Source organism: Agaricus bisporus (assembly GCF_000300575.1).
Source record: "Agaricus bisporus var. bisporus H97 unplaced genomic scaffold AGABI2scaffold_11, whole genome shotgun sequence".
NCBI lineage: Eukaryota > Fungi > Basidiomycota > Agaricomycetes > Agaricales > Agaricaceae > Agaricus > Agaricus bisporus.
This window is the reverse complement of record NW_006267346.1, coordinates 175,351-190,091: the sequence shown is the minus strand read 5'-3', so window position 1 is coordinate 190,091 and position 14,741 is coordinate 175,351. Positions and strand designations below refer to the sequence as shown.

Sequence of the window (14,741 nt, the reverse complement as noted above, 5' to 3'; positions counted from 1 at the left end):
CGAAACCAATTCAGAATTCGGAATGATCGGTCTGCCATACCCTTTTCGGCCGGGAAACCGTTTTGATGGAATCACATACCGCTTAGCCTCCTCCTTCCACCAGCCCAGCTCAGAATGGTTTTCAAGAAGGAAAAGACCTCCCATTCTCTGTAGGAGCGCTCGAACTAATGTCTTCTATCTGAAATGAACATCACATTCACCCACAGCATTGCCGGAGCGACCGCTGGAGCAGTTGAAGCGTTAGTAGCATCCGCCGCATGCACCTTCGTCCCCGGTTGAACACCTCTAGATTTGTAACGTACCCCACCGAATTTGTCAAAACTCGTTCCCAGTTTGGTGGAAAAGTACGTCAGCGCCGCGACGTTCTTCGCGACGACATTCGTTAACATGTGCGCGGTAGAAAGAAGGACCTATTGCCATTATCAGAGATACGGTCAAGAAACATGGCATAACGGGATTATACTCTGGATGTATGGCTTTGGTTGTTGGAAATGCTATGAAGGCAGGCGTGCGGTTCGTGAGTTACGACAATTTCAAGCATCGTTTAGCAGATTCCGAGGTAAGCCTAGTCAAAACACTTTCTGTTTGAGATATCCAACTATTTTCCTCAGGGCAAGGTCTCCACGCCTCGAAGCCTTCTAGGTATCTATTGTCTGTATCTGTCCAAGACTGAACATGACGTCTCGTGAACAGCTGGTCTGGGAGCTGGTATGATGGAGGCTATCTTCGCGGTCACTCCTTCAGAAACCATTAAGTGAGTTCATTTCTTCCGCCCCATCGACAGCTCCTTTAATCTCGAGTAAATCAGGACGAAACTTATCGATGATGCCAAACGTCCCAACCCTCAGTACCGCGGTCTCGTTCATGGAACTGCATCTATTATCCGGCAAGAGGGTATTTCTGGTATCTATCGTGGTCTGTTTCCGGTGGTGAGTATCCTGCTTGTTTCGAATCGGAAGCCGACTCTGATATTTCGTTGCAGATGATGCGACAAGGAGCCAACTCCTCTGTTCGATTTACCACCTACTTGACTCTTAAGCAATTCGTTCAAGGGACAGCTAGACCCGGTCAACCACTGCCTAGTGCTATCACATTCGGAATAGGTGCTATTGCTGGTCTTGTGACAGTCTACACAACCATGCCCTTGGAGTAAGATTCTGCATGGTTTGAACGGGGCCAGTTATCTGACTGAGACGCTTGCATTTAGTGTTATTAAAACGCGGATGCAGTCTTTAGAAGCTCGTGCTCAGTATAGGAATTCATTCCACTGTGCGTATCGTATTTTCACGGAGGAAGGTCTTCTCCGGTTTTGGACGGGAACTACGCCTCGTCTAGCCAGGCTTGTGGTGAGTGGTTACAGGATTATCGTAATTGTTCCGTCTCTGATCGTCTTGAATAGATGAGTGGAGGAATTGTCTTTACCATATACGAGAAGATAATCATGGTTTTGGGTGGACGTGAGCAAGAACAAAAGTAGCACGAGACTGGTATTGCATTAGATACTTGCAGTAATGCTAGTCCTGACCCAGAAACCAACGCTGCATTCACTCCATCTTGCAGGAATGACATACCTTATTCGAAATGGGATCAACCATTGATTCGTAATACGCGGTATGATAACCCTTAAAAACAAGGGCCGGAAGCTGTTTTTCATATAGCTTTGAGGACGAGTACCACGAATCACAGTACAGAATACTGGATGCCATGCATCGATATTCATCGATTCATCGTGTAATTGTGATATAAAACTCATGTACTTGTCGGTCCATACAGCATCTGACCTGCATCATTGTTCGAAATTATGTCGGGATCTGAGGTACGGTGACACTATATACTGTGGACCGGATAGAATTGAACCCAATTCCTGTTTGTTGGAATACTTATGTGAATCGATCTACTTTATGTGAATCGCTACTTATTCCATCAACTCGTCAACTTGGTCCTCATCACTGTCATCGCCCGCCATATCATTCATAAGCATGCCAACAGCCATGTCCATGACCGCCTTGGACATCCGCGGCAATGCGCCAGCTTGAAGGAGGGGATGATGCGCTGGATCCAACTCTTCCTCTTCTCCATCAAGTTCACCCTCGTTCTCACTTTCCCCTGCTGAACCTGCATCAGCATCTCCATCACTCACGCTTTCCTCTTCATCGGGTTCCGCATCATCGGAGCCACTAACCGAGGAACCAGAAGAACTAGAGGACACGGAGAATTCCCCATCTGAAGAATCCGAATCGTCGCCTATTTGGTGAATCGTGAGAGGTCCTTTAGGTGCAGATTTTCTTTTGTTTGAATCTTCGTGAGGCACTCGACCTCCAGCAGTGCCAAATAGATGTCGATACTGGCGGACCCAATTTTCAACAACACCTTTCTCTTTTGAGTCTACCGCTGAAAACTCAGTTTCTTCTCCACATTCCTCTTCCGCTTCATCGTCTGGGCCCGTGTTGTCCTCTCCGTTTTCCTTTTGAGAGGATTCAGGGAGTCTCCGCGTGAGAATGACGCTACATGTCTTTCCGATCCCACCAAGTACTCTTAGGCCTTCCGTCTTTCCAATTAGATCCTCAACAGCCCAGAATTCACATGGTTTAGATTCACCCCAGAGGATGCCTTCCGGCATGAACCATAGGCTTCCCGCTTTAGCTGAGCGATAAGCTTCTATTCCGGGCACACCATCTCGAACGGCAGATTTGCCTAGGCCTGGTGCCGCGCTTTTGAATACACTGGGAGTGGGTTCAAACAGAGGTATCCGAAGATGATCAAAGAATTCTCGGAGGATGGGAAGAGATTCAGCCTTTTTGGCGTGCGTGGTCACAGAAGGGTTGCCTTCGGCATCGTATGTAGCCGTGTTGAGAGGACTGGTGAGTTTCGCATCTATACCGAAGATAACTTGGGGATTTTCCTCGTTGGATAATTTTGCTGATTTTCCACGAGTATTGAGTTGGGAGTCAGATGATAATACGACCACTGTCCAGTGAGGTTTTGTCTTCCCACGAGTGGGAAGAAGGAATGCGCGACGGAATGAAGAGAGTGCTATAGAAGGGGTTTCTTCGGCCTTGCTGGCCGGATTGGTGAACGAAAGACAATCTTCTCGAATTGTAATATCTAACTTTTTCCGCACTGGAGCAGTCGCAGAAATGGAGGACAAAGAAAATACAATTCGACCGTTGGTCAAGTTGTCGGGCGCCAGGTTCGAGGTTTCAGATGGAGATAAACGCGGTCGTTTGTTTGCGAGATCAGCTTCAACGTTTTCTAAGGGACGCTTGTTGTCATTCAAATTTGAGCGAGTTATAGATGATAATAATGTTGAGACGGATGTACGTCTCGCCGCCCATTGGTCTTTTACTTCTGGCGTGGAGTGTGGTGAGGGTTCTGCACCATTGATCAGCCTGACAAGGTTGTCCAGTGCGAGTTCGTCCACGGGTGTATTTCTCAGTCCCTGGAGGACTCCTTCAGGCAGGTAGGGTGAAATCGCGTGGAAGAAATTGGTACTTGGATCCATAGGTCTGTTTCAAGTAGTGTGAGATAAAGGATTTCCTGATATGTTTTGAGAACCGAGAAATTGGAGCCAATGAGATTGGAAAATTCGACAGAAGCCCTGGGAAGCTCGGCAAGACTCAAAGGTAAGCTTTCTGAGCGTAAACTCAACATTAGCGATTTTAATGTCAGAGATAGTTACAGACTTTGACTAGCGATATCAGCACGTAGATGAATGGACGAGAAGAGACAAACCGGCGGAAGCGCGTTTGACCTGTTGGATAATCACATGACGTCACATGATCCCATGACGCCGAAAATACTGACACCGAGACGATTGTTCTTATCGAAAACTACATGCGACTCGCTTTCACCTGCATATTATTCTGGACTTAATTTGGATTACTAGGGTTCTTTCTGCATAGACCACCGTACCGCAAATTCACATCATCAGTTCGATTCTTGAACTTTCGTTCACGTCATCAAAATTCCGGGGGTGTGAATTACGAGCTGGATGGCAGACGCCACATCTTGAAACCCTTTCTATAAAATGATGTCTTTGCTCTTGGGAAGAATTTCGTTTCTCCAACAGAATGCTTTCTCTTGCCGCACTACGACTTGTCATTCTTGGGGTCTGTGTCTTGAACAGTCTTCCGAAAGTCCTTTCCAAAGAGTGGAGGAATAGTGGAAACGGAAGAATCGTTCTTGAAGAAGCCTGGACTATCCCAGAGCTTATTCATCAGATCGGGTGAGTCCAGATATTTGCGGATGTTCGAAAAGACACTCAGACGTGAACAGTAACACAAGCGCGGCATTGGGTATCAACAAGTCACGGTTTTTTTCTTCCCCTAGTTGATTTGGCTCCAGGAGGGACAAATGCAGAATTGAAGGCGAATTTGTTAGACATTCATAATCAACGTCGTCAATTCATGGATGAAAATAATATCGATTTTGTAAGACAATGCCTCGTAAATCACGTTTGTCTGATCTGCTCACCATCTCATATTCTCTCACAGATGGTTGTGTCTTGTGCTAACCCGTGTATTCAAGGATTATCTGATCCTGTTGAGGCCGAAAATATGGCAGTCACGGTAAACAACAGGCTCGCGGAAACCATTGCCAACGACACGGAAAGGTTCGGAGGCTTTGCTTCGTTGTCAATGCACAATGCCACGAATGCCGCCCTTGAACTGAACCGTACCGTCACAGAGCTTGGTTTTGTAGGCATGTAGGGTTCCAACATCCCGACTATCGACGCTAAATCTACAAATTCAGGAGCATTGGTAAACGACTACCAACAGTCCGGACCTGATAACAGTGAGCATCCATTTATCTTCCATAAATCACTGTTAGTGACACGCGTTTCAGCCACACTTCTTTATTACGATCAGCCCGAATATGACGTGTTTTGGCAAATGGTCTCTGACCTTGACGTGCCTGTTTATTTCCATCCGCGGTCCAACATCGCGCAAATAGGCAGCCTCATGACCGGACATGCGAGATGGCTCAAAGGCCCTGCCCAAGAATTCGCCGCCACTCTGTCAAACCACATTTTGGGGTATGTAGTTCGTAATGCGACTAGGTTTCTGACCGATGGGTTTATACCTGTTTCAGGCTTTGTACGAACGGAGTTTTCGAGTAATTGTCTACCTCTTCCTTATTCTTGTTGCGACTCATTATGATAATTACAGCCGATTTCCCAAGGCAAAAATTATCGTAGGCCACCTGGGTGAACGCATTCCGTCAGACCTTGGCAGGATAGACGAACGTAGGTCGTTTTCCTTCCAGAATGACACGTAGACTAATATTCTCATCCGTCAGAACTCTTGCGTCAAATACCGAACGGCATACCAATGAAACTCAACGTCAGCTCTTATTGGCAGACCAATATTTGGGAGACAACATCTGGGAACTTTCAAACTCCTCTGATGAAATTCCACATGGACACTATTGGGTTAAATCGTATCATGTATTCCGTTGATTATCCCTATGTGAGTAAACAAAGAACGCTTCTGAAGTTCGAATTCAGGCTATAACTAAGAGCAATTAAAGGTTGCAATACCTGAAGGTGAAGCTTGGCTTCAAACTTTGCCTTCGGTTCTTTCTGCGGAGGAGTTGAACAGTCTTACACGTAACGTCGCTATTGAGGTTTTGGGATTGAACAAGTAGAGAATGTGAACAGTAACTGACTGTGAACCTGTACTTCAACGTATAGTTGAAAGAACTTCTGTCAATCATTGTCTTCTTCATAAGTATGCAATTTGTCATAGCTCAAGGTTTCTATCAACCGAACCCTCGTCAGTGTCATGCGAGCTGTCGATACAGAACAAGTAATGCTGAGAACTCGTCATTTCGCGCTTGTTGTGCTGAAAATCGAGTCGAGGAAAAGGAATAATTTCTCTTGAACGCCGGGAACACCCTAGGAATACACAGTTCATTGACTCTTGGATCCAAAAATCTTGTTTAATCCATTAAAGACTCAGATGCATCAAATATCCTCCATCTTGTTTTGAAGTCGACCTTGTGACCACACAATGTGTTAACATTGGAACAAGCGAGTTATCGACACTCACCTTCCATTCCACCAGTAATCATCAAAACTTGACCAGTTACATGACCAGAAACTTTCCGAGATGCGTGAATAACGACTTGTGACGCGATGTCTGATGGCATCGCAACTTTCTTGAGGGGTGTACTAATGATTGGGGAGAGGATATTAATGCCCGGACAGTTCAAAGCAGCGAAATGGCAACTCACGTTGCCAGAGCTTTGTATACAACTTCGGGATCTTTCAAGGAATTTTCTGATAAAGGCTACAACAAATATTAACTCGCATAACAAGAGGAAAGGAGAGCGGGATTTACGGTTCTGGTCCAGCCGGGTGCGATGCAATTTACTCTAGCCCTCGGAGCAATCTTGACGATTTCATTCTTGAGCGACAGAAGGAATCCATACATCATGGCTATGGGATGACGGTAAGCTATTGAAACATCTAATTAATTTAGGCTCACCGCTCTTCGATGCCGCATAATCAGCATGTCCTGCCTCACCTAGGTTTCGATGAAACTCGGTGTTATTTGAAAGACAGTGTAAAACGAACCAAATTTCCCTGCACTGCTCCCGATCATTATTATGGAAGCATAGTCTTTGACTATCTCAGGGGCGCCTTCAAGACGCCTAACATACTCCTTTGCAACAATGAAAGTAGAAGTCAAGTTCGTATTGATTGTGTGATTCCATTGTTCGAGAGGCATCTTGTATACCGGCTGATCTGTGCCTTCGTAGATGGCATGGTTCAGGATGAGGACGTGGACATTTCCAAAGGATGCAACAGCGTTCTTGAATAGGGTCTCAACTGCAGATTCATTTGTGAGATCCGCCTGTAGTGCTTGGATATGTTCAGGCCCATTCTGAGACACTAATGGTTCCAATGGGTTGGCTTTCGTATTGTAATGTGCTGTTACTCTAGCTCCTTGTTCTAAGAACCCACTATCAATGTCGAAATTGTCATATTCCAAGCACAGAAACTTGCCAAGAAATTGCCGAGTTACTTCAAGTCCAATTCCACCGCTTGCACCTAAAGTCTCTTGAGATCGAGTGAGGCATAACTAGTGCAAAGAACTGACCGGTCACCAGGACGTGGATACCCTTCAGATCCAGATCCATTGTTTATTGCAAGATCGAAGATAACTCAACGTCTCTCATAATAAATCCTTCACTTTTTTTTGATGCACATGATTGTAATTACGTTAGGCTGGTGATGGGGATGTGTAATGGGATATAAATACCTAATTTGCGTTTGTTTATTTTCACCTTTATCTGATATAGCATGTCCTCCGAGCGGCTGTACGACATGCCCGAACGTCGGCTTCTGATTCTCTTCGCCACTGAAACAGGAACTGCACAAGACATTGCTGATAGAATTGCTCGCGAGTCAAGAAACCTACTTTTCAAAAGTCAGGTCGTGAGTGTTGACTGCTATACATTGGTGTGTTTTTTTTCGTGACGCATGATTTGTACTCGTTGGGTTTAGAAAACACAAACAGGAAAATCTTGTCGAGGAGGACTTTGTGATTTTCGTCGTGTCGACGACCGGCTCCGGTGTTGAGCCACGCGCTATGACTCCCATGTGGAATATGTTACTCTCGGCGAATCTTCCTCCAGACCTGTTCGAGGATTTGTCATTCGCGGTTTTTGGTCTTGGAGACACGTCATACGATAAATTTTGTTGGCCAGCAAAGATGCTGTCAAAAAGGCTGAGGAGTCTAGGCGCCACGGAGGTGTGTGAACGTGGCGAAGGTGACGAACAGCATCCTTTCGGGTAGGTTCTTTGTTTGTGACTCGAACAAACATGAATAACATATGCCCTGCAGAATAGACGGTGCCTTCGAACCTTGGTTGACTAAGCTCTCCGATACGATATCAGATTTATACCCCTTGCCAAACGATATAGCGGTTATACCAACCCCACAGATCCCCGAGTCTCGGGTGATTTTGAAGTCTAGTGATTCTACCGGAGAGTCGAAGCTGCCTTCTTCCCCTGGATCTTTATCTGCGACCATTATCAGCAACAGGAGGATGACAGCGAAAGGTTGGAACCAAGATGTTCGACATATTCAAATCCAGTTAGAGAAGGATGTTGAGTAGGTCGATGACTAAATTGATTTCAGTCCAGCTCATAAAAATCCAGCTACTTACCTGGAGACCTGGCTATAATCCACCCAATAGCCAGCTCCCAGGAGGTTGAAGATGTTCTTGATTCCTTAGGGTGGACAAGTATCGCTGATGAACCGCTATCAATTCAAAGAAGACTTGAGGGTATGTAACCATTGCTGTCGTAAACATTAACAACTATTCAGCTATTGTAGACCAGAGCCTTCCAGCTTCATTGCCCGAGACCTTTACCATGAGAACCCTTTTTTCTCACCATCTTGATTTTAATGCCATGCCGAGACGGACGTTTTTCCAATATCTTAGAAACTTTAATTCTGATGAGACGGAACGCGAAAAATTAGACGAGTTTTTGTCCAAGGAAGGAGCTGTAAGTATTCTATTTCGCTATAGTAAAAGTTGTGCTGATGTGTCTAGGATGAGTTATATGAATATTGCTATAAAGTTAAACGGACGATCAGAGAGATCCTATCTGAATTTAGGAAGTCGTCTATACCTCAAAATTATGTGTTCGATGTGTTTCCATTCCTGCGGCCTCGACAGTTTTCTATAGCCAGCTCCGCCAAGGTGAGAGTCAATGGTGAACATAATCCGGGATTTGCTTTCCTGACATCGCTACAGGCACATAAACGTCAAGTGCACCTTTGTGCGGCAATAGTGAAATATAAAACACAACTTAAGGTTCCGCGCAAAGGTGTCTGTACAACTTATCTCTCCAACCTAGGGCCAGGTAAGCTCATTTTTTATATACATGCGGTACATCTCAAACAAACTACGATAGGAAGTAAACTGCAAGTCGAAATTCAGAGAGGCCTGTTGAAGCTTCCACCTTCAATCAATACCCCAGTAATTTGCGTTGGTCCTGGCACAGGTATTGCACCTATGCGAGCGATCATTGAGGAGCGGTTGAACCTCGGTTCACAGTGTACGTTTTTCTGATACCAGTTCAGAACACGAATTGATTACTGTTGCAGCGAATACTCTGTATTTCGGGTGCCGCTCCGCGACCAAGGACGAACATTACGCTGATGAATGGAGACGATATTCTGAAACTTGTGGTTTGACCTACCGCGTCGCTCATTCTCGAGACGGACCCGAAGGCGTTAAGCGGACGTACGTTCAAGACCTCATTGAGCAAGATTCATATCGAATATGGAAGCTCTTGGAAGATGAGAAGGCCTGGGTCTATATTTCTGGGTACGACCTTCTAGTTACCCTTGTTTTTGAGATGATTTTGATGCAAATTTATGTGTTAGATCATCGAATAAAATGCCTGCTGGTGTTAGAGCTGCGCTGGCGAAAACTTTGGAGAAGGAAGGTGGCTATTCAGAGGAGGACTCCAAGAAATATGTTGAAGGCATGGTGCGCGAGGGGAGATTGATCGAGGAATGCTGGAGTTGATAGCCTTTGAAGAGCTGTCCAGCATATCTAGAGCGAGAGATGTATTCCGACCAATTTCTCGGTACATTATAAGTTATCATAACGTCATTGTCAGTGTTGGTTGTTGGTTCGTGACGTCACGCGACTAGACGATCAAAATTTGTTTCCTGCAACTTTTTTCGCACACACTTGAATTCGCGCTCGACAATGGGGACTGGAGTCAAGCCAAACAGCATCGTGCAGGCCAGAAAATACGTGGAAAAATACGTGGTTTATCATGACAGAGGTATAATTGTCTCCAACAAGCCAAAGAACATGATTTGTCAACTGTCTTCTAGTCAATCAGTCAAGGCGAGTCGTCTTCCTCCGAAACGTGCAGATTGAAGCCAACTCGAGAATAGTCTTTAAAATTTAACATTCTTTGTAAAGGTTGACGAATTTTCTCTATGCGCACGCCTATTCTAATTGCGCACCAGGTATCCAGCAGCACCTTGACCTACCGGGGCTACCCTATCCTGTACATCGCTTGGATCAGGTCAGTGACTCATATAGAAGAAGCGCTCTACATTTGCTAACGGTGACCTAGAATACGACTGGAGCACTCGTACTCGGTAGGACCCAAGACTGGGCTAGAAATCTCTCGCATCAATTCCTCCACCGTACAATTGGAAAGACGTATTTGGCTCTCGTGTACGGAAGAAAAAATCAATTTTCCGGATCTTTTGGCGTTATTGAAAATCGGCTTGGTAAAGTAGAGGGCCGTGTTCGATTCGATCCCCATGGGACCCAGACGAAAACTGAATGGGAGCTGCTTGGGTCATCAGTATGTTCAGGCAAATTTTACTCCTGCCATTGTTCTGGTTGAATATGTTTTCTTCCAGCCAAAAGTGCCGCTGTCGCTTATGCGCTTAAAGTTGTACACTGGGCACAAGCACCAGTTGCGGTTTCATCTGGCGAATTGCCTCGAAGGTCTGGGCATGTTTCTCTGTTAAACATCGCATCGCTCAACGCTCAGATTAGCACCTGTCGTTGGAGACAATCTTTACAAGATACCACATCTGAATGAATTAGTCCAGCAGACCATTACCATACCAAAAAAAGTAATGTTTTTGCATTCCCATGAGCTTTCCTTGGAGGTATGAAAGTTCTAATGAATCTTTCGTGGCAGCGTTAGCTTACCCACCACATAGCGATGGACCAAGTTCGGTCATACTCCGCGCTCGAAGTATACACAAACTTTTCGTGTACCTGTGCCGACGAAATTCAGAGTTTTATGTCGTGATGCGCAGATACCAGTTGACGAAACGTTTCTCAGAGAAGGAGCAATGCTTATAAATGGTGCACCATGGACGACACCAGACCAGTTACATCACGAGGAAGAAAAGTGCTGGATTTCGCCTAAACTACTACCGAATTCAAAGGAATCACCTGACGAAGGTGAAGACGAAGACTAAATTGGTACTGTACATGATTTGTTTTAATAATTTAGTGGTTCTTAATCTATAAACGTCGTTTCGGTACAATATAGATCTCCTCTTACTCGCAGGGAACATGGCTAATGACAAAGAGCAGAAGGATAGGAAAGAGTATGGCAGATTCAACTAGAAATGATGCGTGCCGTTCGTGATTTGGCTTGCCCCTATGGGTTGTTCCGATTCGCCTGCTGATTGTTCTTCTCAGTCAGGCTGGTTACTTGACCAACACCAATGACAATGGCAACCGCGGCGTGAGGAGCCCCAGAAGCGAGAATTGCGCCACCTGCGCTGATGGCTGGTATCGCGGGAATAGAGCCAGCGGGGATGCCTTTGGGATGTTCTCTCATCATGCAGCCTAATGGAAACTTCAACATTGGAAATACGGCCTTTTGATGGCGTACCATATGTTTTATCTTACACTGTACAGTTTCCTGTTGGCTGTTCCCAGCCAAATTATTTATACCGTACAACCTTAATAAGTACCCGGTGATAAACACTACTGTTGTCACTAGCAGGACCGAAATATCAATCGAAACTTCTAGTTTTCGCTTGAATTGAAACGTGTGCATGAGCAGCTTACAATATATGATGGTTACTTACGACTCAAATGATATATTGGTGTAATTTAGCATCTATATAAGAGCGTCCCCCTCAATTGCAAGAGACTTCAGGTCCAAGCGGGAAGGAATGTGTCGTCACTTCCCTTGCCGTATGGTCTGACCTAGCTTGATAGCGTTCAATTGTTCGTTTGGGTGACATACAGACTAAATGTAGAGGGAAGATGAAAGAGTGACACTTGTTGGCTCGCGGCGTCACGCGACCCGGACGATCAAAAATTTCCACCTTTCGCACACACTTGAATACACGCTCGACAATGGGAGTCAAGTTCAAGCCGCGCAGTATTGAGCAGGCCAGGAAATTCATGGAAAAACATATGGTCTATTATGATAGAGGTATAATTGTCTCCAACAAGCCAACGGACATGACTTGTCAAATGGGCTATAGTACATCAGCAAAGGCGAGTCGTTTTTCTCCAGGACGTGCAATTTTGAAGCTCACTGAGGAATAGTATATGAATTTTAATATCCTTTGTAAAGGTTGGAGAATTGCTCTATGCATGTGCCGACTCTAATCTCGCGCCAGGTATCCAGCAACACCTTAACCTTCTAAAGCCACCGTATTACGTGCATAGCTTGAACAAGGTCAGTGACTCACATGAAGGAAGTGTTCTACTTTAACTGACGCTGATCCAGAACACTACAGGGGCACTCATACTCAGTAGGAATCAAGAGTGGGCCAGGAATCTCTCGCGTCTATTTCTCAACCAAAAAGTTGGGAAGACATACTTGGCTGTCGTGTATGGGAGAGAAAATCAATTTCCTGCATCTTCCGGTGTCATCGAAAACTGCCTTAGCGAAGTGAAGGGCCATGTTCAGCTCGATCCACTCGGGACCGCGACGAAGACTGAATGGGAGCTACTTGGGTCATCCGTGTGTTCAGACAGATTTTTACTCCCGCAATTGTTCTGACTATAATAACTTTATTTTCCAGTCGAAATTGCCACTGTCGCTTATGCGGTTAAAGCTGCGCACTAACCACAAGAACCAGCTGCGGTTTCATTTGGCGAATTGTCTCCAAGGTCTGAGCATGCTCGTCTGCTGAAAATCGCGCCACTCAACGTCAGATTAGCACCTGTCGTCGGAGACGAACTATACAAGGTACCAGAGTTGAATGACCTAGTCAGGCATACGATCACCCTACCAAGGAAGCTAATGTACTTGCATTGTCATGAGCTTTCCTTCGAAGTATGGAATTTCAGTGCATCTCTTGTGACAATGGGACTTACTGTTTTCGTAGCGATGGACCAAGTTCGGTTGTATTCCTCGGTCGAATTATATGCAGACGTTTCGCGTGGCTGTGCCGACGAAATTCAGAGAATTGTGTCGTGACGCACAGATACCAATTGACGAAATGTTTCTCAAGGAAGGGGCCATGCTTATCGATGGCGTACCGTGGACGACACCGGACCGTTTACATCATGAGGAAGAAAAGTATTGGATTTCGCCCAAACTACTACCGAATTCACATGAATTACCTGACGAAGAAAATGACTAACTTGGTATTGTACATGACTTTGCTTTAATAATATGAAAGTTCTTAATACATAAACGTCATTTCGGTACATTATAGATCTCCCTCCGACTCGCAGAGGGCATCACTCAAGAGATATTGAACTACAATGACGAAGAGAAAAATGGTATGAAAGAGTATGATAGATTTGGCTATGAATTCTGCGCGCCATTGGTAATTTGCTTTTGGTTTTGTTGGTCGTTTTGGTTCGTCTGCTGACTACTCTTGACAGTCAGACTGATCGCTTGGCCAACGCCGACAGCGATGGCACCAATTGCGTGAGCAGCACCAGAAGCGAGGATGGCGCCACCTGCGCCTGCACTGATGGCTGGTATCGCAGGAATAGAACCAACAGTGATAAGAATAGCGCTGATGACATTCATGGCTTTGGGATGTTCACTTGTTATGAAGTCGAGCGCATTGCACGCGTTCAGCAGCCATACAGGGGCTTGTGCTTGTGCTTGTACTATATGATTGTTATCAAACAACGTGATTGAGCATGTGTGACAGACAACTTTGATTGTGCCAAGAGCGACTGGCGACTTACCCTCACTGTCCTGGCTGCCTTCATTCTGGCTGACTCCTGGTGTTTGAATCTCTGTAACCTGGAGCGTCTGTGATCTCGGTAGGGATGGTTTGCGTGAAGGGGGGCGAGTGCTAGAGGTTGATTCTGGATGGGATCTTGTTCCAGGTGTACTTGGACGGCGGGTGGAACTAGGGCGACGAGCAGAACTGGGGCGATGGGCAGGGGTTTCACGTTTGGTTTCGTGTTTGGTTTCACTTGACAGGATCTGCTCTGTCGCCGCACGTCTGGCAGGAGGTCGCGCATGTGGGCGTTTATGAGAATTGGAGACGGTGTCTGTTTGTTGAGTTTCCGAGACGGAACCCCTTCTGGAGGGCCAGAGCGCAGGAAATACGAAATCCTTCTTGACTGGTTCGGGTTCAGCTACCTCGTGGGTCTCAGAATCTTCCTTATCCTTCTTGCGTGCAAACCACGAGGACGAGGGCTTCCAATTAATTGTTCGGGTCTCACTTTTGTCGATATTCCCTGGAAGACGGATAAGCGTTAGGGCCGAAGATGAAGCTCGAAATGCGATACGATTACATACAGCCCATGTTCAAGATAGCAATGCGGAATTTCTTCCAGGTCCAACGATATTTTCCTCCGTGAACCTTTCGGATGACTTCTTTCAGCTCATCCAATCTAGGATACTCATGCCTTAGACCTGCCATCCCGGAAAACGATATCGTAACCTACCTCGCTTTCGCTTTGGGACCCATGAAATGTTGCGCTACTTTGTACCAATACTCCTCCGGTACACCGCGTTTGACGCATCCCTCCTTGATCTTGTCCAACCATTCCTCGACTGGCATGTCCTTCTTCGGGTTACCATTGAAGACTGGACCATCCTTCCATTCTTCGTAGATAGGTTGGAGGTCAAATGGCTTGATTTTGAACGCATTGAGCATCGCGGCGTAGTGCGATCAGTGGAGTGGAATAAGGTTAAAAAGGGGATGAATATCAGAGCTCTTGATAGAGAGCGAGTATGAGAAAGAATCGCTGCAGGTGGGGAGCAACTAGGGGAGGCGATGGTCAACTTATATCTG

The 14,741-nt window shown here is 45.7% G+C and overlaps 7 protein-coding genes across 7 annotated transcripts; 4 read left to right on the top strand and 3 right to left on the bottom strand.

Annotated features, from left to right (window-relative positions):
- The first annotated feature begins 89 nt into the window (after window positions 1–89).
- On the top strand, window positions 90–1,586 carry AGABI2DRAFT_195045 (mitochondrial tricarboxylate transporter). Its single transcript, XM_006455551.1, has 10 exons — window positions 90–149; window positions 207–239; window positions 290–344; window positions 401–559; window positions 612–642; window positions 694–754; window positions 809–929; window positions 983–1,149; window positions 1,208–1,346; window positions 1,400–1,586. Exons 1-10 carry the CDS (start codon window positions 115–117, stop codon window positions 1,475–1,477), a joined length of 879 nt encoding a protein of 292 aa, XP_006455614.1. The 5' UTR covers window positions 90–114; the 3' UTR covers window positions 1,478–1,586.
- Window positions 1,587–1,792: 206 nt separating this feature from the next.
- Window positions 1,793–2,770, bottom strand: AGABI2DRAFT_195044 (hypothetical protein). The gene has a single exon (XM_006455550.1). It carries the CDS (start codon window positions 2,618–2,620, stop codon window positions 1,916–1,918), a length of 705 nt encoding a protein of 234 aa, XP_006455613.1. The 5' UTR covers window positions 2,621–2,770; the 3' UTR covers window positions 1,793–1,915.
- Window positions 2,771–4,091: 1,321 nt separating this feature from the next.
- AGABI2DRAFT_210050 (hypothetical protein) lies at window positions 4,092–5,034 on the top strand (the record flags this gene model as incomplete). Its single annotated transcript, XM_006455549.1, has 6 exons — window positions 4,092–4,225; window positions 4,276–4,295; window positions 4,345–4,430; window positions 4,494–4,701; window positions 4,753–4,794; window positions 4,846–5,034. Coding segments are annotated over exons 3-6 (462 nt in total), but the record flags the coding sequence as incomplete, so codon positions are not given.
- Window positions 5,035–5,925: 891 nt separating this feature from the next.
- AGABI2DRAFT_187839 (hypothetical protein) lies at window positions 5,926–7,143 on the bottom strand (the record flags this gene model as incomplete). Its single annotated transcript, XM_006455548.1, has 7 exons — window positions 5,926–5,997; window positions 6,051–6,172; window positions 6,235–6,290; window positions 6,342–6,439; window positions 6,489–6,527; window positions 6,578–7,054; window positions 7,104–7,143. The coding sequence occupies 7 exons, from the start codon at window positions 7,141–7,143 to the stop codon at window positions 5,966–5,968; spliced, it is 864 nt and encodes a 287-aa protein (XP_006455611.1). The 3' UTR covers window positions 5,926–5,965.
- A 155-nt stretch (window positions 7,144–7,298) lies between these two features.
- AGABI2DRAFT_210044 (hypothetical protein) lies at window positions 7,299–9,549 on the top strand (the record flags this gene model as incomplete). The annotated part of the gene is made up of 10 exons (XM_006455547.1): window positions 7,299–7,465; window positions 7,524–7,798; window positions 7,851–8,120; window positions 8,168–8,295; window positions 8,346–8,518; window positions 8,566–8,715; window positions 8,770–8,878; window positions 8,930–9,073; window positions 9,123–9,345; window positions 9,405–9,549. The coding sequence occupies exons 1-10, from the start codon at window positions 7,307–7,309 to the stop codon at window positions 9,547–9,549; spliced, it is 1,776 nt and encodes a 591-aa protein (XP_006455610.1). The 5' UTR covers window positions 7,299–7,306.
- Window positions 9,550–11,964: 2,415 nt separating this feature from the next.
- On the top strand, window positions 11,965–12,830 carry AGABI2DRAFT_138651 (hypothetical protein; the record flags this gene model as incomplete). The annotated part of the gene is made up of 6 exons (XM_006455546.1): window positions 11,965–12,021; window positions 12,073–12,100; window positions 12,147–12,205; window positions 12,257–12,493; window positions 12,555–12,642; window positions 12,693–12,830. Coding segments are annotated over exons 1-6 (567 nt in total), but the record flags the coding sequence as incomplete, so codon positions are not given.
- A 299-nt stretch (window positions 12,831–13,129) lies between these two features.
- Window positions 13,130–14,686, bottom strand: AGABI2DRAFT_138650 (hypothetical protein). The gene is made up of 4 exons (XM_006455545.1): window positions 14,392–14,686; window positions 14,243–14,337; window positions 13,681–14,181; window positions 13,130–13,599 (listed from the first exon to the last, which is right to left on the bottom strand). Exons 1-4 carry the CDS (start codon window positions 14,601–14,603, stop codon window positions 13,286–13,288), a joined length of 1,122 nt encoding a protein of 373 aa, XP_006455608.1. The 5' UTR covers window positions 14,604–14,686; the 3' UTR covers window positions 13,130–13,285.
- Window positions 14,687–14,741: the final 55 nt, after the last annotated feature.

Bases quoted from the DNA above. Each gene is read 5' to 3' on its own strand.
- AGABI2DRAFT_195045 (XM_006455551.1), top strand. From the start codon at position 115: ATGGTTTTCAAGAAGGAAAAGACCTCCCATTCTCT. The intron at 150-206 runs GTAGGAGCGCTC...ATTCACCCACAG, and splicing joins GAAAAGACCTCCCATTCTCT to CATTGCCGGAGCGACCGCTG. The intron at 930-982 runs GTGAGTATCCTG...ATTTCGTTGCAG, and splicing joins ATCGTGGTCTGTTTCCGGTG to ATGATGCGACAAGGAGCCAA.
- AGABI2DRAFT_195044 (XM_006455550.1), bottom strand. From the start codon at position 2,620: ATGCCGGAAGGCATCCTCTGGGGTGAATCTAAACCATGTGAATTCTGG.
- AGABI2DRAFT_138650 (XM_006455545.1), bottom strand. From the start codon at position 14,603: ATGCTCAATGCGTTCAAAATCAAGCCATTTGACCTCCAACCTATCTAC. The intron at 14,182-14,242 runs GTATGTAATCGT...TCCGTCTTCCAG, and splicing joins TGCTATCTTGAACATGGGCT to GGAATATCGACAAAAGTGAG. The intron at 13,600-13,680 runs GTAAGTCGCCAG...ACAATCATATAG, and splicing joins AGGCAGCCAGGACAGTGAGG to TACAAGCACAAGCACAAGCC.